The sequence below is a fragment of the Folsomia candida genome, unplaced genomic scaffold, assembly GCF_002217175.1.
Source record: "Folsomia candida strain VU population unplaced genomic scaffold, ASM221717v1 Fcan01_Sc047, whole genome shotgun sequence".
NCBI lineage: Eukaryota > Metazoa > Arthropoda > Collembola > Entomobryomorpha > Isotomidae > Folsomia > Folsomia candida.
The window spans coordinates 327,348-348,689 of record NW_019091239.1 but is presented as its reverse complement, the minus strand read 5'-3'; the positions used below and the strand labels follow the sequence as shown (position 1 = coordinate 348,689).

Here is a 21,342-nt window from a genome sequence, read left to right as displayed (position 1 = left end):
CGAAGCGTACATCCAAATAACCCCACTGGAAGTTTGCAGATAGAATTTTTTTCTTGCTACAAGTCATTAGGATGTCAAATATGAAGGTAAGGTTTTTTTCAAAGCAAAATTCACAAACAATTACCGATTTATTTAACATTGGCGAGAATGGAGCAACTTTGGAGCCCTTAATTACGGATAACACCACTTCCTCATCTCTTTACATATTGGAATGGGACAAACGCCGATTAATCCCTGCTGTAAATAGTCATCAGGAAAATACAGTTTTATTTTTGCCTAATATAGTAACTTGCCACTATAGTCGAATTTTTACTGACTACCTCAAGGAGGAAAACATCGATTTTGATGCTAATTTGGAAAATTCTCCTAATGTCCCCCAGGTATGAGGTGTTGAATAATTTTGGGCCTTATGCATAAGAGTATATTCAAGACGACCCAATGGACCGAAAATCCTGCTTTAATTCGACGTGTCATGCGGCAAATCTTGAAAGGTATGGCGAGAAAGTTAGTAAAAACTGTGATAAAGTGTGCTTGGGAAAACCTACACGAAATTGGTTTCAAAGGTTGAGCCGGTGCCTAATTGATTTTGTTTTATGTAGACCATAGCATTCGTGACAATTATTACCAAACTTGGTAAAACTTCAACTTCCGGTTTTGCAATAAACGCATTTTTAAAATATTGCCACAACTTATGAATCAATCCTTATAACAAATAAAATAAATATGAATATATACTTACATGTGTGGGAAGAATGTGCTCAATATGTACATATTTTACGGTGAATAAAACATAAGAGCTGAGTCATACCCCTACAATCCAAAAGGGAAGTCTGTGATTGGCTGTTCTATTTTTGGGCGGCTCACTGAACAATAAACTGCTGAATTTTATAATTTTGATCGCATCGAGATAATCGAGATCGGTTTGCGGCAGTCCTAGGTCAATTTACATAACGTGCCCTGCGGGACAAATATGCCGGCGCCTGGCTCAACGCCCTTCCATCACCACAGCTTGGAAGCCTGCTGTCCAATGAGTCTTTTCGAGTCTCAATTTCCCTCCGATTGGTGTGCGATGTCTGTCAACCCCACAAGTGCCCGTGTGGGGCGCAAGTAACTGCGCGAGGCTACCATGGCCTTTCTTGTCGGCGCAGTGCAGGTCGATGGTCCCGCCATGAGGCCGCCAATGATGTAATTGCGAGAGCGCTCCGTTCGGCGGAAGTTCCTTGTATCCGGGCGCCGGTGGGATGCTCTACCCAGGATGGAAAGCGTCCAGACGGAATGACGCTTATCTGGTCAAGAGGAAAGTCTTTACTTTGGGATTTCACATGTGTAGATACTTTCGCCCCCAGTTACCTTCCCGAAACTGTGCGCTACCAAGGCGCCGCTGCAAGTAAGGCCGAAGATAGTAAGAGGAGGAGGTACGCCTTCCTCTTGGACCGTTTTATTTTTGTACCCGTCGCAATGGAAACGACGGGGGTATGGGGCCAGGAGGGGCTCTCCCTTATCAATAGAATTGGCGTGAGGATTGCCGAGAGAACCGGTCAGGCTAATGCTGTTGCTTTTCTCCGCCAAAGAATCTCGCTGGCTGTTCAGCGGGGAAACGTTGCCTCCATTTTAGGGACGCTCCCGGAAGGCAAAGAATTGGAAGAAGTGTATTATTTTTAATTTATTTTTTAACCTATTTTGACTTTTTTTATGATTTCTTCGTTTTTTTATTCAGGTTAGGGATTTTTGATGTACGACTCCTTTGTAATCAGCTTTTCTGATGTGTAATTCGTGTAATGTGTATGCAATGTTAATAACTGAAATAAAAGTTAACACATAACGTACTTTCGCATAACGGTCATATTGCCTAAAAGCAATTTTTATTGCCTAAAAGCAATTTTTATTGCCTAAAAGTTATTTTACATAATAAGCCTTATCACAGAAATATGTATTGCATAATTGTTTCGAAATTAAGATTAAGAGGAAATTGCACATGTGGAAATTTCCAATCTTGTAACTCAAGTATTGATTTTCAGGTATTAAAGTTGCTACCACTTCGTATCAAAATTATACCACAAATTAGCTAAATACCTATGTAGTAAAACTTTAATACGGAGCTATTACTACAACGTATTACTATTCTGTAATCACTACCTCCTTGGTAGAGTCATGCTAGTGAATGAACACAGCTTGGTAGTCTTTTAATTAGTGATGCAACGAGTCGAGTTTCGAGTTCGATTCGAGTTCGAGTACTCGGTCAAACTTGGTGCCGAGTGCTCGAACTGGAACGAGTTCGAGTACTCGGTGAAACTCTGCAATCGAGCACTCGAAAAACCGAGTTATTTCCTATTTTCACTCGAAAATATGGTAATCGAAACGTTCAGTTTGACTCATCAACAACCTACATAATCAAAAACAGCTGTTAATCCAAAAATTTGTCCTAAAAAGCACAAAATAACAAAATAATTAATTTTGCTGTCTCAGCAGAGGTCTACATTTGGAATTTCTACATTTGGTAGAATTGCAGTTTAGTGAATCAACTCAGATTTAGCTGAATTTTTTGTGTGAATACCCTACGATCGCCTCAACAAGAAAAAACTTTTTTTCGTGGCAGTCTCGAAAAATAAAATTTCTTGAAATTTAGGAAATTTTCCATACAAATTATTGTTTGTCTCAGATTTCAATGAAAATGATTGTCTAGAATAATTAAACCATGCTGAACAAGAATCCGGTTGATTTTTTATTCAAAAAAACTTAGAAAAAATAATTTTTATGCAAAATTTCGGAAATTTCTGGAAATTTCGAGTTCACCAAAAATACGCCGAGTGCGCCGAGTACCGAGTGGAAACGAGCACTCGTTGCAACTACTGCAGCACTAATTTTAATGCTGGATTTCTGAGAGTACCTATAACCATCACATATTGGTAAACCTGTTGCATATGACCTAAGGATGCAATCAACTTTTCGGATCAATTGGACCACCCCCTTGCACCTGTGGGTGTGGTCGTGGAAAAATTAAATTTTACTCAAATTTATTTCACGCATGAAATCCTCCCCGTTGGGTAGTTTATTTTTAATTGTACAGCCCAAAAATCAGGGTTGCAAGTGGTGTATATCACCTAGTGAGATTTAGTGAACATCACATTATTTTTGTCCGTTCAAAATTTTTAACACGGTCACTGAAGTTTCGCTGGTCAAAATGTTCAGTGTTCACTATTCAGTGTTCAAAATCTGTTAAATTGATAAACATGTAACGTGTTTTCGACATGTGTGGCAATTTAACATTTATTGCCCGTTTTGTGACCTCTGAGGTTAAAATGGAAGTCATTATTGAATTTGGGGTCAAGTTTCCTGTTAAATTGACCTATATATGGCCTATGACCTTTAGATGACCTCTGAGGTCAAAATGAAGGTCACTATTGAATTCGTCGTTGAAAAATAGTTAAAAACGATGTGTCACATGTCAAGCACTTCACTTTTCGTCACTGTGACGACGTCTTCGTCACACGTGACGTCCAAACACAAAATGACATGAATTTTCGAAATCCTCGTTTAAAAATAGTTACAAATGATATGTCACATGTCAAAACTGACACGTGACACTTTTCGTCATTTTTAGTCACTGTGACGACGTTATCGTCGCAGGTGACGATGTCACAGTGTCCATCTTCGAACTCGCCCTATCCCTTGACGTTAGCAGTAAACGTTCAAAATTTCAGGTCGCTTGGTCTTTTCGGTTCAAAAGTTATCGGAGCTACGAACAGACAGACGGACAGACGGACATAACTATCTTACAAGGGCTTTCACCCAGGTAAGGAAAACCTCAAGGTTCTGATATTTATCTTCATAAACGCGGTTACCAGAAGATGGTTGGTAAACGCGTATACCAGAGACCTGTTCGTAAACGCGTTTACCAAAGGGACTTCTGTACATGCGACTACCCTACATGCGCTCTTAATTTTGGACAACTATTCGCGAGATCGCCGCCCTCAGCGTGGGTCTACCGGTGATCCACGGTAGTGGGGTAGCCAGGAGAGCCGTTGACAATTACTGCGACCGTGGGCAAGGACAAGACTGATAGATTGCGACGAAGATCTACCCAATCCAGGCAACTGCATAAATAAATCATCCTCCGAGTCTGGGGACGAAGACATTTGATCCCCTGGACCGTGCATGATTTATGTGCGGATAGACAGCATGATCTCCCCATAACCGTGCGATATCCAGCCTACACATATATAACGTAGTCTCATGCACAGAATTATATTTGAGGGACGCAATAACAACAGGATAAGCGGGCAGGCATAAGGGCAGGATTAGACCGTCCGGACCGGACCATATCCGGTTGACTCGGAGAGTCTTGATATCCGCAGCTGTCTGCATACAAAGATGCTTCTGGTAAACGCGTTTACGAACTAGCCTCTGGTAAACGCGTTTACGAAGCATCCTTTCATAAGCGTCTCGGTGTCATGGCCGGGGAACAGAGGTTGCTCAATTTGCGCATCATGGACAAGATTTTATGTGAATGCCTACTTTATTTCAAAGTTCTTGTTATGTGATTAAATTTACAGAGTAATGAAGGATAAGCGAGTAATAAAGTTTAATTCGTTAATATTGACATATGTTCTCGGACCGTCGCCAGAACTAAGCTTCTGCACGTAAAGTTGACCCGCATCACTAGTTTCTCCTGGGCCGCTTTGATCCTGGCTGCGGTTGATTGCACACGGGGGGTCGTTTCTGTGTTCGCGGAGCGGTAACATCCGGGGAGACGGACCCGCCTGAAACAACAAAAATGTTTTAGCCTACCGTCGTCGACTCATCTAAGCTTGCATCGGTAAAACTGGCTAACCTTGATCCATGTTCCCAGAAGTTGTTCCTCCGGCACTTCGACCAGCAGTAGACCGTGTAACCCTCCCCGAAGAACCTCCGGCAGAGTTTTCTCCTCGGTTTGGCGGGCAAGCGCTCCGTCCCGCGGTGTTCCCACGATCGGCTCCATCCCCAGCCCCTGGACGAGCGCCAACCTGCGCTGCTGGGCGAGAGCCTCCCCCTGCTGGTGGACGAGGGACAACCCGAGGAGGTGGGGGGGGGGGGGGTCATCGTCATCAGAGTCCTCCTCTCCGCCGCTAGAGTCGTCGTCGTCTGTCTCAGCTTCATCTACTTCTTGGGGGGGGGGGGCGCTGGAGGACGAGGAGGAGCGGGCCAGTTCACGAGTTCGATTTCGTCCATCCGGACAGGTTCCAACACAAGGGGCAGGAGAGGGGGAGGGACCTGAAAGTTATCGTGCAGGCACGGTAAAGTGAATCCGAGGATTGATATGCGTGAAACTTACTTCCTGGAGGACTTCATAGGTCTCCGGATCGACGTGAACCAAGCTTACTCGTTTCTTGCTGATACCTATCCCTTGGTTCGCTCGGATCCTCCCTGAAGGAATTATCACCTCCCGGCAGCTTCGTCGGTCTCATGGTTGCCAACAGCGGTAATATGTCGTCCGAGAGAAGCTTGGGTCGATTGAATACGACTGGCAGTCCCTCGTGGTGAGAGATCCAGTGCCGACGGATATCGGCGACAAACATACTCGACAAACATACTCGAGTACGGGCAGGTGGGGAATCCGCATGCGTGTGTCGTGGCCAGCAAGTCGTGCTCTCGGTTTAAGTGCGCGTTGAATGATGTGCGCTGCCCAAATGTGACCCCCGTGTTGCAGATAGGGCAGTACATCAGTCGCACGGCACCTTGCATCAGACGCTCACACCACAACCAGTAGAGGTGTTCCGACACGAACAAACCTCGCGTCTCCTGGGCCTTGATTTCTGCGAACAAAGTAAGCCAATTAACTCTGGACCCGGATGTATAGCAATATTTTCCCGCGATCACCCGGCAAGATCACGATTTAGGACGCTAGTCCAAAAGAAAGTGTCCGAGACCACGGTCTCTGCCACTAGGCACATCTACGAGATCTATGGCAGAGACTATATCATAGCTGCAATACAGGACCTGAACACGTACCCGAGACAATTAAGTCCAGCGCTCCGTCCACATCCACCGGGAGCTGGTGACCTGCGCCTCGCCTTAGCGCCAAAATTTGGACGGCCGCTTCATCCCTGACTTTTCGGGCCAGCACCGAGTGACATAGTTCTCCCCGGACTTCGGCAGGGGTCGGAATGACCCCAACCTCAACGTCTGGCAGGCGTGGAACGTTGTACTGATGCTCGTCCGGCAGATCGCGGTCACCCTCATCCTCCTGCATTCCGGCGTATTCTTGCCCACGGAGTGGCTCGGGGGCCAGATCCCGCATATCCTGAGGCACGAGCGCAGAGATATATACCCGCTGAGCCAGGGTAGGAGGCGGGAGTAGGTTGAGTGGTGATTTGCGCCACCTCGTCGGGATGAGTATCCTGCCCAAAATAACACTGATGTAAAATTTGCAACAACGCATCAGGCGCACGAGAGATCTTCAATCTAACTGCCTTTACGAGAGAACTATGCTTAGATGCATTTACAAACGGCAGCTTCGTACACGCTTTTACCAGACAGTAAGTCGTAAACGGATTAGAATCAAGATCTTAGGAGAGATATATACAATTATACCAGCACAGACGCCAGGTAGGATTCACATGGTTCCTGGTGGTGGAAGCAGTTTCTGGACTATGTAGTCGTCCTTCCAAGCGAACCCTGGCCAGTGGATCCGGTAGAGATCCTGGTTGCCCTCTCTTGACGAAGCAACGACGACCCCAAGTGAGACCTCGATCTCCTGGGCCCTCCCAGTAGCCAGGGTCCAGACCGCCTCATCCTGCCTGAATATGTGGTCCTCCCGGACCGGCAAGTCCGGCACCAAGATCTGCGGGCGCCGGTTCATGCGCCCCACGCACATTTTGCCGAGATCGAAGAGCTGAGGTCGGATGCCTGCATACAAACGAAACTTGTTTAAACATTTTTTTAAAGCAATTTCCATTTAAACATGGAGTCCCTCTTCACGATCTTAGATTTCCTTACCAGCCATGATGCAGAAGGATAGATGTTGTTGTTTGAGTAGTCGGACCTATCAGAAGGAAGTCCAGGAGTGGATCAAGGTCAGTCAGTGTAAGATTGAAGCGCGATTTGAGCTGTCTTTGGGACGAGGAGGAGGCTAAACCTTACGTGTCGAAGAGCAAATAAATAATGAGGGAGCTGAGGCGTTTGTGATCTGGTTCACGAGCCGGGTCGTAGGCAGGACAACCAATTATTAATTAATAACCAGACTCTAATTTTGATTGGCCAGTCAAAATACGCGTTGCTATAGATACTCTCCTCCGAGCACTTATTAACAGGGTAGAGTCTGTCGGTCCGACGTGTGTGACTCCTTTCACAGGCAATAACTGTTTCGACGGAACAGTAAATGATCGAGGCCGCGAGCCAGACTCCGAGCTGGGAGCAGGACACTACATGAGTCGCGTGCACTCAACGCCGAGAAGCTATAAACACAAACAGATGATCTCGCTCTATCTCAGAGTTAGATTGGGCAATTGACGGAGAGAGAATCTGGACCCAGAGATGTCTGAGACGTCACTTCTCCTCTGCCGGGCAGGAGAGGTAGTGTCAGCGGCACAAATTCTCTCTCCATCAACTGCCCATTCTAACACTGAGATAGACCGCTCTCATCTACTCAGCCCTGATCCTGATCGTACTCCCATGTAGTCTTCTCTCTCGAGTCACAGTTTTGTCTCCACCCGACGACTTCCATCGTGTTACACCTTCTTAACCCGGCTCGAAGATCTCGGAGGTGCCACCTCCGAGGTGGGCCAAATTTACACCGAGTTATTTCCTTTCCTCTATAAGCGGCACTCGGATACATAAGATCGATTCTTCTGTTAGAATCTATATTCTGTAGGTAGTACATACCTACATTAGCACAACTTTTGTAGTCACAGATTGTGTATGTACCACAACGTATAAAATACGCTGCCCTTCCCTGGGTTTAAATGCAGGTAAGGGTATGTATATATCATGAATGAAGGGATACCGATTCGAAAAGAAAAACTATAAATTTGGGTCTGCATTACCCTGCAGGGTAATCCTCAGAATAATTGCTGACAATATCATATCTTTACAAACATGTACAACACTTGCTTTATTCTTGGAAGGGAAAGTATATATGTAAATAAGCATACATATTGCAACGTATGTAACAGAGGCGTGAAAATTTATTTAACAAATAAGTATGTAAATCCGACATTTAAAAATCATATTTAATCATGTTAAATATTTTATGTTTTTTTTAAATTCCACTCGCGCACAGCCTCCTACCAGTAGGAATCGTACTGTAAAGTAAACAATAGTTGATTTCAGTTTCAAAGTTTACATCTCTCTCTAATAAGAATAATGTAGAACGAAAGTATGCAAATCTTACAATCATAAAGGACAAAACGGCAATGACGCCTTTAGTCGCAGGGCTTAGGGTCACAGGAAATTCGACCTTTGGACCTCGATCGTCCCCCCGTTCCTCCATCGTCCCCACGGTTTGACGACCCACCAAAATGTCGTACTTTACCATGCTGCTGCATAGGCCGGACCTGAAGCAGCAGCCCCCGCAGGCAATGTCCCCCTGTGGTTGGATGATAATATTTCTGGCGTCGAGGCAATTTGAGACAGTGATTCTCATGTTTGCCCAGGGACAACTGTTATCCGCCCATTCGATTTTTCCCAAAAGTTTGTCTCCCGAGCGGATGTTGCCTTTCTAGAAAAAAATTGTTGTATTTACGTGGGTAATTATAGAAAGGAAAATTTGATGCCTTTCTAAATGTTTGGAAGTATTTTGACGAAAGTTAATAGTTTTGAAAGTGGAAATACATACAACAGGAAGAGAAAATAATAAACGAGTTAAGGCTTAAGACAATGAGGGTATTCATTATAAGCTAGCAATGCTAACTTAGCGATGTCAGCAAAAAAAACAAAGTTCTCAATTTCGCAAAAAATGGCTCGGAAATTCATTTTCGAAATTCTTTAATTTTGTTCGCCAGTTTTTTTAAATGATGTTGCGATGTGAGCATGCGAACTCGTAATGAATATCCCTAATGTATATATTGGAACAATTGGTGGTAAATAGCATTTTTTTTAATTTCCCAGAATTTTATGGAAAAATTTAGAATTCTAAATATTGGTTTATGGGCCTTAGATTAGCTAGAATATTATTTATAGGTATCTTATGTTGTCGTTTAAACGATTTTAAATGAGTTTAAATACTCACTTCAAATATTTTCTAAGGGACTAACTATAAATTTTGTAATAAATTTAGAGACTGTAACTATTGGGTAACATAAATCCGGATAATAGAAATATTGAATATTTTTGAATTCAAATTTAAAATTGTACATAGATATTACCAAATCAACCGCTATGAATTCTACGCCACCCTTGTCATAAAACCCCATTGTGGCCAGATGATGATGCCCATCGGTCCCGGCTGGCACACCGGAAACAATAACTTTTTGGCCGTACGAAAATATCTCTTGTTTCCCAGCGTCGACGGCCAGTCGACTGGATGATCCTACGGTCCTATCAATTTATTAGAATTGTTTAACCTGTTTCGTACTACTTCTGTACTACCACTGCATCTGTGGGTATGAAATGTGTAGGTATTAAGTGTGCAGGGTATGTTCTGTGGAGAGATTAAGTGTGGGGGGATGAAATATGTAGGGTATGATCTGTGAAGGGGATGAACTGTGGGGGGATGTACAAGGGAACATACCGAGGTGTCCAACAAATTAAGGGTCAACACCTATACCAAAATGACCACGATATATGACTTGTTAGATCGACTGAACGAATTTCTGTGTAAAATTCACTTTTCGTCAAGTTGGGACGATATTTGTGACGAGCGTATGACCATCGGCTTGCCCGCTGGAAAGGTCGGCCGATGAACGATCAGGTCGAACACATGTTGTCTTCAGACATTACAATTTTTTAGAATTAAAAAAAATTGCACACCTCAATTTTCAAAATTTCACATAATTTGATCAAAATTCCAAATTTTTTAAAAATTTAAAATTTTTTTAAAAATTCAAAAACATTCAAAATTTCAAATTTTTATAAAAATATAATTTTGTCAAACTTTCATAATTTGCTCAAAACTTAAGATTTTTTTAAATTCGAAAAAAATTGAAATGTCTGAAGACAACATGTGTTCGGCTTGACCGTTCAGCGGCCGACCTCTCCCGCTGTATCGTGGTCATTTTAGTATAGGTGTCGACCCTTAACTCGTTGGACACCTCGGTATGTTCCCTTGTTAGAAATATGGTATACATAGTCAGGCATGCATTGATTTCCAGGAATTAAAGTTTCTATACTCCGCTTGACTATATAATTGTACCGATCCATTATAGATTTGCTACCGATATGATAAAATTTTACTACTTGGGACTACGTATCAACACTACCTTGTTCGCGTTACGTCTTTATGAATACCGCTTGGTATTAATTTAATACTGGATTTCAAAGAGTGTGGTTAAATTCAATTCATTACCTGACTTTTTCTTGATGTAAAAAGAGTCAATTTTTTCAAGCTCTTTGAGGTTTCCGTCCGCATTTGTGGTGACATGTACACCTGGCTGTATTTCTATGACTCTGTCCATCTCGACAGTTTGGACGTTATCGAAATCTTGACAAGTGTAATTTGACAGAGTATTTGATTTTAAAATAAATATGTATAAATACGCATATTTAATAAAATATATATGCATGTGTCCACCTACCAGATTTGTTTATTAACTTTGGAATATGTGTGTAGGTGACGTGCTCACTGCAACTATATACATATGTACTTACAGAATTCTGACAAGGACGAAACTCGATTCGTTATCTTTATCGGATTAGTTACGTTACATACGTAGTCGTAAATATTTATTGTTTTGTATTTCAGTAAGATAAAAAAGAATGTTTTGCTGACAAAGATTTAAGCGCTTTGTCCACTTACTTGGTATAAAAAATTGGAGTGAAATATCCAACTACTTTTTGTCGTCATTTAACCAATGATCCATTAAGGTCGGCCACCAACGTGGAGTAATTGTCGATTGAAATTTGACAGGGTTAAGCCAGCGTTTTTAATTTTCCTTGATTGCTACTCCATTATTTAGAATGGAATCAAAATTTTGATATGTGCAAAATATATTTTTGAGAATTTAATTGACACGTTAAGTCTATTCAGCACAACTTAACTTCAGAAATGCAACAACGTTGACTAAATGCCAAATGAGTCTCACATTTGTGCACTGCCCAAATTATTACGACGCGACCCGCATATCAATCTTTTGTTTAAAATGTAGGGATCCTGCATAAAGAATGTGACGTATGTAAGTCAGAGTTGTTGTATTTAAATACTTCGGTATTTAAGATCAGTATTTAATTACCGGGTTTGGGTATTTACTATTTATTATTTAAAATCTAAATACTGAATTTCAAGTATTTAGCATTTATTATTTAAATACCTGAGCATATAAAATGTATTTAACTAATTTGTATTTAAATACTTTAAATACTGCAGGTAATTAAAAATTAATTATTTAAATACTAATTTTCTTTTGCATGATGCAAAACTCGGAATTTGGATGTTGTTAATTACCGAATTCATAGCATTCATTTGGTGTTCTGAGGTATAGATTAATTTTATTAGGGCAAAATCAAGCAGATTATTACAGCCCGTGTTTCATAATATTTGAAAATTGATCAAACATGCGTGAAAATTTTAGTTAAATTGAAAATTTAAAGAAATTATTTGTGTTTTATCTTTTTTAAGCTTCTTCACATTGGTTACTCATTTTCAGCTTGTAATACAAATTATTAATTCCACATATCTCTTCTTAATCTAATTTTCACAAACATGAATTTTGTTCATTCATTCATTCACAAGCACTCAATTTGTTTGTTGACGATTTTGCTTGAGAGTCTAAACTATTAAGAGTTGGATATTCAGATGCTAACACTATTTAAATACTATTTAAAGAGTATTTAAATAACCGGTACTTAAATACTTTAGATATATCCAGGTATTTAAGTAATTGAGTATTTAAATATCTTGTTACAATTACAGTATTTAAGTATTTAGTACTTAAATACTGTAATTATTACCTGGTTGAGTGACTTTACCGGATTATTGAGAGTGTAACTTTATAACAAGTCCCCAAGTCACCCTTGAGGATATATGTACATACAAAAATAATTTTGGCACACTGTAAATCTAAGTTGTGTGATATTTTTACGAATGGTTGAGTAAAAAAGTGGATGACACAACAATTGAGCAAAATTTATCCAACTCTAAATAAAAGTTTTGTAAACTTTTACTTAGAGTGTAGACAAAAATCATGGAAATGATTGAAAATCATAGCACAAAATGACAAGTCGTTCCTGCATAAATATACCAGCATTTATAATTCCACCCCCACCCAAATCCACATAGTGAGGAGCAATGGTCTCAAAAATTCCGTATTAACCAAGAAACGGTGCAGATGCTATATTTTTGAACTTTTAAATATTTATTTAATATGTACAATGTAATTAAAATTAATTATATAGATATTTATTTATCAGAATTAAATAATTCTGATCATTGATCAGTGATCAATAACATTAGTTTTGCTTATTGCTAAATATGTTTGAGCTCTTAAGGGTAGGATGACGAACTTAGCAACAAATTTTTACCCCAACTTCCAACCTGATTTTCTTAGCTGAATGAAGTGATACAATTTTTCTGATTTCATGTATTTAATGATAGATTATTTAGCTTCGTATGTTCAATTCACTCTAGTGCATTGAACCAGTACTACTTGAGATAAGTCAATTTTAGTGAACTACAATTTAATTTACTGGGGTAACGTTCTAGGTCTCAATATTGCAGATATTGACTTCAAGCCAATTTTATTGTGCAGCTAATATGCTGGTGGGGCGGGAGTGATATGGGTCTTTCCGGTGATGTTGATCCCTTCATCCTGAAATTCCGCTTTTAAAATAAAATTTGCATATTTTTCATGCAAAATTTTAGATTGCCGTAATTTGTGCACGCCAAGGACAGAATCGTCGGAAAGACCTATATCACTCCCGCCCCACCAGCAAATTAGCTGCACGGTAAAATTGGTTTGAGGTCAATATCTGCAATATTGAGACCTAGAACGTTACCACAGTAAATTAAATTGTAGTTCACTAAAATTGACTTATCTCAAGTAGTACTGGTTCAATACACTAGAGTGAATTTAGCATATGAAGCCAAATAATTTACCATTAAGTACATAAAATCAGAATAATTCTACCACTTCATTCAGCTTAGAAAATCAGGTGGGAAGTTGGGGTAAAAGTTTGTTGCTAAGTTCGTCATCCTACCCTTAAACACACTACTAAAGCATATAACAAAAATTTAAATTAAAGTGATCTTAAATCGATTTCGTAAATATTCATTGCTAGAATTAAAAATTACTTAGGTCACACTACAAGTGACACTTTCTCTTATGAACACACAAATCTCCTCTTAACCTGAACGAGTTATGACAAAGTTTGCACCCAAAATGCAACTCTTTCGTGTGAATGGTCAAATGAGTTTGCATATCACAGCACATTTTTCCACAAAAGTAGCAACTGGTTGCTTCACAGTGAACAAATCGCACATGTCCGATTAACGAGGTGTGATTAACAGACTTGAAATTGCATAACTTACACCGATACGGAATTTCCTTGGTATGCATTTTTCTCACGTGGGTCTGAAGGCCGTCACTAAATCGATAGCAAAAATAGCACGCATACTTATAAACATTTGCATGAACGGCGTTCACGTGATCCCTTAAGGAATATATTTTTGCGTATGTTGCTCCACACGTGGAACAGGAATATCTAGTCCGATCAGGGTTATGCGTTTCCTGGAAAATTTGAAGAAAATTTAGTAAGGGAAATCTTTCAGATTCGAACTTCTAAAATTTCTTACCTCATGGTTTTTGATGTGAGCCCGAGAAATTGAGGTTTGCTCACATTTTCCGCACTTAAAGTGGGGCAGTGTTTCTTTGTGATGATGTACCACGTGGGTCCTTAGCAATTTGTAGGATGCAGTTTCCACTCCGCAAATTTTACAAGGGTACGGTTTCTCATTCGTGTGTTCGGCCCGGATGTGATTTTGCAACATTTTCTGTGACGATAGACGAAGCTTGCATAAGCCACACCGGAATGAATCAGGATCGTGAGTTTGAGTAATGTGCGTCTCCAAGGTTGTCTTTGTCAGATATGTGTCCTCACAGTGAGGACACTGCAAACTTTTCCGCGTGATGTGATGATTCATCTGGGAAAGTTTGGTCAAACAAAAAATTAGTGCTGTCCATGAGCTCGAGCTAGCTCGGCTCGTGAGGAGCGAGCCGAGCTAGGCGAAAAGGCACTATTAACCGCTTAACCAGTTGCCTCCCAAGCACATGAATGTCATGTGGCGCACAAGCCGTCGCCAAGGGCCCAAGTACATCAAAGTCATGTACTCCTTGAACGGTAACCATGCGCCCAAATACATCAATGTCGTGTACTCCGACTGCGGTAACCATGCGCCCAAGTACATCAATGTCATGTAATTCCAAAAACACAATTTTCCGCCCGAGCACATCAACGTCGTGTATTTAAAAAAAAATCCGTAAAAATTTCTAAATAGCTTTAGTTTGTTTGGAGCTTGTATATTACAATTGCTTAGATCTTCAAGCATGTCAGGTAAGTATTTATCATCAACAAGCATATATATAAATATATATCCTATATTCTCACACTTGAAAATACGTGCAGACAGTGAAGACGTCGAATTTTCTCTCGGCCAGTTCTCAGATTGCGACTCCGATGAGGACTTCTTGCGACACGAACACAACGACGATGATGACGAGAACCTGGTAACCTTTCCGGAAGATGAAGATGAAGAAGGCGCGGATGTGGATTCTGAAACCGAGTTGGGTGACCCCAATGAATACCCCGATGTACGTATATTATTTTTACATATGTATATTACTAAATAATTGTATTTTCCCCTCATTGATTCGTATTTCAGACCAATGTTATACGCTATCGTAAAAATGTCCCATTTACACCACAAGTTAGTGATTATGAGGATCCAGGGGAATTTCTAAAGCCGGATTTTTGGGTCACGATGGAATTTACTGCTCTAGAGATTCTACAAAAATTCTTGGACCCCGAAATTTTGGATGAAATCGTCCTTCAGACAAACATGTATGTTCAATACCTAAAACGCGCGGATCGGAACACAATGAAGGATTGGACTGTGGTGAATGGTGAAGAAATGTGGCAATTCTTTGCCCTGGCGCTGATGATGGGGCTCATTATCAAACCGGAAATAAAGGATTATTGGTCTACTGATTCGATGTTTTGTACCCCATTTTTCGGTCAGGTCATGTCAAGGAATAGGTATATAACAATAAAATACAATGAATATTTATGTACACTACTTATCCTACCTATTTGCCTACTAGATTTGAGTCAATTCTTCGTGGATTCCATCTTGTGAATAATGACACCATCCCACCAAACAATAAGGATCGGTATATAAAGTTTGGGAGTTTTATAGACAAGTTATTTCAAAATTTCCGCAAAGCAATAAATCTGGGATCATTTCTCACTGTGGATGAAACTTTGCTCTCGTTCAAAGGGAGGTTATCATTCAAGCAATATCTAAAAGATAAGAGAGCCAGATTTGGAATGAAGCTCTATCTCCTCTGCGATTCGGCTAGCAGATTCGTGCTCAAAGTTCTCCCGTACCAAGGAAGAACGGCCAAAATAGAGAATTCAAGCTGGATTCAAGAACTTGGATTCGGTGGGGCTACAGTGATGACTCTTCTTCGTGGCTATTTTAATAAATTTCATAGAATCACCCTCGACAATTGGTTCGTGTCTCCGACCTTGGCAATGCGATTGAAGCAACTTGGTACATACATTCTTGGGACGGTGCAGAAAAGAAGAAAACTGATGCCGAGATGGACGGACAAATTAGCAAAGGGACAAGTTGCTACTTATTCTTCCTCTGACATTTTAGTGGAACGGTAAGCTTGTGCAGAGTTTACCAATAAACACAATACAATAATATGAACGTCAAATTTCAACAGAATGACATGAATAATTTCATTTTATGATTTTTAGGTGGTCGGACCGGAGAGAAGTGATTATGTTGAACACATTTATGGGACACCGAATGGAAGAAATCACTACCACAAACCCCATCAACAACCGAGAGAAACCATCAACTGTTCTCGTTTATAATGCGACAATGGGCGCTGTGGATAACGTCGACAGAGTCACTAAGCCCTTCACATCTGTCCGCAAATCCTTCAAATGGTACAAGAAAATATTCTTCTACTTCGTGGACATAGCAATTTACAATTCGCACATCATTCACTCTTCTTTCCGGCCAACGAAGGAACACTCAAGTTATAAGGATTTTGTACGAATTATAATCAAACAAATATTAGAAAAATATCCACCACAACGTCGATCATTGGGGAGGAAGTCGAACACCCAGTTAGAGCGGCGAATCGGCACCCACCTTCCAGAAAAGATTCTAAAAGACGATGTCTCGGTCTTCCGGGACTGTCACCTCTGCGGTTTGGAAGGAAGAAGGTGCACCACAGCTTTCAGGTGTGAAAAATGTCTGAAATTTTTCTGCATCAAGAGCCAAGACTCGTGTTTCAAGAGATTCCATACACTTCCGAAACTACCTGTTAAAAGGAAATATGCTTCCGCTACTGCATCTTCAACAACGACCAGTCAAAGCCTCATGGACCAATCAGTACCTAGGTCAACTAATTCTGAAATTGGATCAGGATTCGGTGAAGCGAATGAAGCGAGATTTCAGGAAGCGAATTTTGAATCAAATGTTGAAGGAATGGAGGAAGAAGAACTGTTTTGTATTTAAAATGTGAAATTAATTGTGATTGTGTGAAAATATTTTGCCGAACTATGAATAAGTTTGTGAAATTTTATAATTCGTGATTTATAGTTGGTTTGCCGAGTTTTTCCGGCCTATATTCGAATTGACTATCATGATGTTGTATGGTGTTTTATTGTGAAAAAAATTGCTTCGCGGCATAAGTAATGATAATTAAAACGATTTCCACTTATCATATTATCAGTATCACCCTTGCATTAATTTGGGCTACAGCGAACTTGTCAGCATTTCATATCTTGGGTCGCAGTGAAAATGCTTCTCCAAGAAAAGTGGTACAAAACTCACGAAATTCAAAGGCTTATCTTGGGGGCTTAGCAACTATTTTATGGCTTCAAATGTGGCAGGCAACTGGTTAACGGCGAAGTACACATATTTGTGTAGTATTTATTTTTCCGTTGACGACGAAATACACAAATGCATTTACCGCAAAAATTTCTTTGACATCAAAGTTTTTCAAAAAAAAGAATATTTCTTCGGTGTTTTCTGGAAAACTCGATGGTGAAAAGTGGCTGTTTTTCGATATTTTTCTCCTAAAATTTTGGAATTTTCCCTATACCTACCAATGTTAAAAAGTGGATTTTTCGTGTTTTTTGACAAAAACTCGAATATTGGAAACTGGTGGAAGATTTTAATTGGTAGCTATCAGGTATAATTATGAAATCAAAATCGTACCGAAGCGAAATTTTATTTAAAAATTTATAGTCACAAAGAGGTTAATAATCGAGCGAACCAAGTTTCTTAATAAACGAGTTGAACTATATGAGTGGCTCGCGAGCTGGCTCGGCTCTCTTAAACGTATACTTAAAACAAAACGGTGTCAATATATGACTTAACCGCCTTGGTTACAATTGTGATTCCGAGTAGCAATGAATTTTTTCCGTCCGGTCATAACATTATAACTACCGGTATCAAAATCATCATAACTCGGATTCAACATTGTAACCAAGGCGGTTAAGTCATATACAGGATGAATCGGTAACACGTGAAAGCGGGCGATCTTGAATTGCTCCGAAACGGGTTGGAGTTTCGGTTCCAAATTTTGAGCATAACGACATGTGATTGTTGACAAGGGCTGAGCAAACAATTAGCTCTCTAGATTCAAAAATGACCCGACCATTGACCTTAGAGTAAGAGGGTACCATAAAAACACTTTCCAAACTTAATTCTTCGTACACATACATAAGTAACCACTTCAAAACTCAAGGACAACAAGTTTCGAAAGGCCAGATACATAAGGTACTTAAAAATGAAGGTCAATAACGACAAGCTCGTACCGAAGGAAAACCATCATGCCTCAAACACGAGTCCGAAAAGTGCTAATTAGGCCCGTGCTTAAGAAAATTGACCTATTGACCTCTAAGGGCAACTCACCACCCCAGAGAGCAGTGGCACGTCTAACCAAAGTGTCAGAGACTAGTGTGCGTCGAGCAATTAAAATTTTGGGGCAGCCAAAAAGAAGAAAAATCCAAGTCAATCAGCTGACTGGGAAGCATAAAAAAAATAGTCGTCTGACCTGCAAAAAAAATTTATGTGAATTACCTGACAAAAGATAAAAGTGGCTTTTTAGTGTCGTTGGATGAAGAATTATTTTCCTTACAAGATACCAACAGTCAGAGAAAAATTTACTATACAACCAAAGGAGAAAATAATTCCAGAAGATTGGCCATCCCGCACACGGAAAACTTTTGCAACAAGTTCATGGTGGTAGGTGCATTATCTGATCGTGGTGTCCTCCCACTTATCAAAGTTCCACAAAAAGTGAAGGTAACTACGAAGTACTATATTGACTTTGTTTTAAAACCGCTTTTGGAGATTTATGTCTCAAAACTAAATGGCCAGGACACCATAAAAGTGATAGTTCATCACGACGCAGCGTCATCGCACACCGCCCTTTTGACCCAGGATTACGCCAAGGACTTAAAAGCTAGACTCGGGATAACAATCATCCAGGATAGTGAAATACCTATTAAGTCACCCTATGTAAGTCCCATGGATTTTTTCGGCTTTGGATATCTGAAATAAAATCTTTTCTCCGCCACCCAAAAACTTTTGACGGAGTTTGGAAAGTTTTGAGAGACGAGTGGTCAAAAGTTGACCTCGCCATGGTCAAATCAGTGTACAAAAGTTGAAATCACCGATGCCGACTTGTAGCTCGAGAAAAGGGCTTTCACATAAAAAATGTTCGGGACCTCCACTCCAAGCCGTTCAACCAGTAATTGAAGGTCAAAAACGTTCACGTGTTAACGATTCAACCTCGGTACTGACACCGGCGGTGTTGATTCGACAAATTTTTATTTTGAGTGTACATAATTTTCTACTACATTCCGGCATTCTAATGCATTCCTCTTAACAATCATATTGCTTATCTTAAAATTCTTACCAAATGCTGATACCTTAATCCAGTACTTTTGAACGTCTCGGTGTATTGCGAACAACTGTATGGCTTCTCGTTCGTATGCACTCGCACATGACGAGCCAAATATTGCCAAGAAACAAAGTCTTTTGGGCAGAAGTAACACTTAAATTTCCTCTCGCGTGTCGTATGCCTCACCCTGAAATGGACTCGCATCCCCTGTTCGGTTCCAAAGGTGGCGCTACAACTTGAAAATGTGCATGTAAAACGGTCTCGATCCTGCAGCAAAGTGTGAAATCGTTGCACATGGCTTTTTAACGTGACAGAATGCATGAACGTTTCTGGACAATGGGAACACGCGAGGTTTTTCCATTTGGATTCATCCAGGTTCGTCTTTTCATGACGGTTTCGGTCTCCCACAGTTTTAAACTTGGCAGGACACAAGGGGCACTCGAAGACGCGGGATACTGAGTCATCCATGTGCTGAGTACGAATGTGTCGTCTCATATTGCTCGCTTGCAAGAAAGTGCTGGAACAGTGGGGGCATGCGTGGGGCCATTCATTGGTATGGGTGCGGGCATGCAATTTTAATAAAGCCCGCGTCGAGAGGGTGACCCCACTGGCGGGAACGTCACATTTAAATCGGGACCCGTTCTTGTGCATTTCCAAATGAGATTTTAAGCTGACCTGGACAAGGAACACTTTGTCGCAATGGGGACAAGGAAACTTGTCGCAGTCGGAGGGGGCAAGGTGAGATTGTGCATGGCGACGGAAATTCTGTAGAGTGCTTGCTTTATGTTGGCAGCCTGGATGGCTGCAAGGGAATTTTTTCAATTCGCCGAGGTGATTAAGTAGATGATCATTCTTGTAGCGGATGGATTTAAAAGCTTTCCCGCATAGTTCACATGGGTGGGTGGAGACTATTTTGGAGTGAACTCGGATAGTGTGAGCTTTAAGGCGAGAACCTTCTTGAAATGACGCATCGCACTGGTCACATCTACATATTTGAAGAGATTTTGCTTTTCGTAACTTTTAAAAATTAATTTTAAAAAAATACGAATTTATTTGACAAATTATTAAGTACCTTAAATTTCGTTCCCTTTTTGTATGTCGGTGTTTGATGTGTAGCTTTAACGCTTGGCTGGTTTTAAAACGCTTATCTTCACCACACTTATCACACACAAAGTCACGCACGTTTGTGTGCACCAGGTGTTTATGCATTTTCAAAGTTCCCTTCGCCTTACTTCGATAGCTGCATGTGTCACAGGCGAACGGCTTATCGTCGGAGTGGACAGTTGCCACGTGGCTCTTTAGTGACTTCGCAGACACGAATTTGGTAGTGCAATTTTGGCACGAGTACTTTTTGGGATTGGTGGACGGCACAACCATGTTGTACTTTTAGATGTGGCTGATATTTTAGATACGAATCTATAAATAATGTAGGAGATTAAATTAAAATTTAAAATTTGTACTAATATTTAATTATTATGCAAACAGTGCATATTTACATAAATGTACGCATGTGAAGTGCGAATAATGATGAGTATTATTTGAAAACTTGATTGAATTTAGATTTCTAGCAATATGTATCTACTCACAAAAATAATTTAATATTTTTTTGCAGGATGAAGAAATAAGACTCATTTAGTCAGGTAGTATTTAGTAGTGACATGTTTATTGAGGAGACTTACACCTTCATATATATTTATACGTACACATCGACCCTTTTAAAAATAGGTACGGAAGTAGTCTGGTATGTACGTACAGCACATACATACGAGTGCGCAGCTTGTGTGCAATACAAATAGTGTGCATATCATTCCTTTGGAAATGTGTACAGTATAAATATTTACATAAACACGTATGTACATACGTACATTTGGACAAATTTTGTGTAACACTCACCAAATAAAATGTGTTTTGCAATGTGTAAAATCTTTATAAATAGGCTGCCTTAGGAACTAAATGCAGGTTGGTATGGTCCCTGTTACGAAGTGGTCACGATGAAAAAAGAAAATTTATTTGGGTCTGTATCACCATGACCCTGAAGATCCTGACGCCTATGTACATAGAT

General features: G+C 40.4%; 2 protein-coding genes across 4 annotated transcripts; both read right to left on the bottom strand.

Moving 5' to 3' along the window:
* Positions 1-8,093: 8,093 nt before the first annotated feature.
* On the bottom strand, positions 8,094-11,011 carry LOC118433311. 2 transcript variants are annotated; one of them, XM_035845114.1, is made up of 5 exons: positions 10,710-11,011; positions 10,481-10,615; positions 9,342-9,505; positions 8,369-8,695; positions 8,094-8,279 (listed from the first exon to the last, which is right to left on the bottom strand). In XM_035845114.1, exons 2-5 carry the CDS (start codon positions 10,587-10,589, stop codon positions 8,262-8,264), a joined length of 618 nt encoding a protein of 205 aa, XP_035701007.1. In that variant the 5' UTR covers positions 10,590-10,615; positions 10,710-11,011; the 3' UTR covers positions 8,094-8,261. The 2 variants fall into 2 exon arrangements, with proteins under 2 accessions (XP_035701007.1, XP_035701006.1); XM_035845113.1 differs by having other exon boundaries at positions 10,481-11,011.
* A 2,266-nt stretch (positions 11,012-13,277) lies between these two features.
* On the bottom strand, positions 13,278-20,925 carry LOC118433323 (zinc finger protein 62 homolog). Of its 2 annotated transcripts, XM_035845126.1 has the most exons (5): positions 20,777-20,925; positions 20,353-20,696; positions 19,296-20,265; positions 13,922-14,269; positions 13,278-13,856 (listed from the first exon to the last, which is right to left on the bottom strand). In XM_035845126.1, exons 2-5 carry the CDS (start codon positions 20,655-20,657, stop codon positions 13,431-13,433), a joined length of 2,049 nt encoding a protein of 682 aa, XP_035701019.1. In that variant the 5' UTR covers positions 20,658-20,696; positions 20,777-20,925; the 3' UTR covers positions 13,278-13,430. The 2 variants fall into 2 exon arrangements, with proteins under 2 accessions (XP_035701019.1, XP_035701020.1); XM_035845127.1 differs by having other exon boundaries at positions 20,353-20,925.
* Positions 20,926-21,342: the final 417 nt, after the last annotated feature.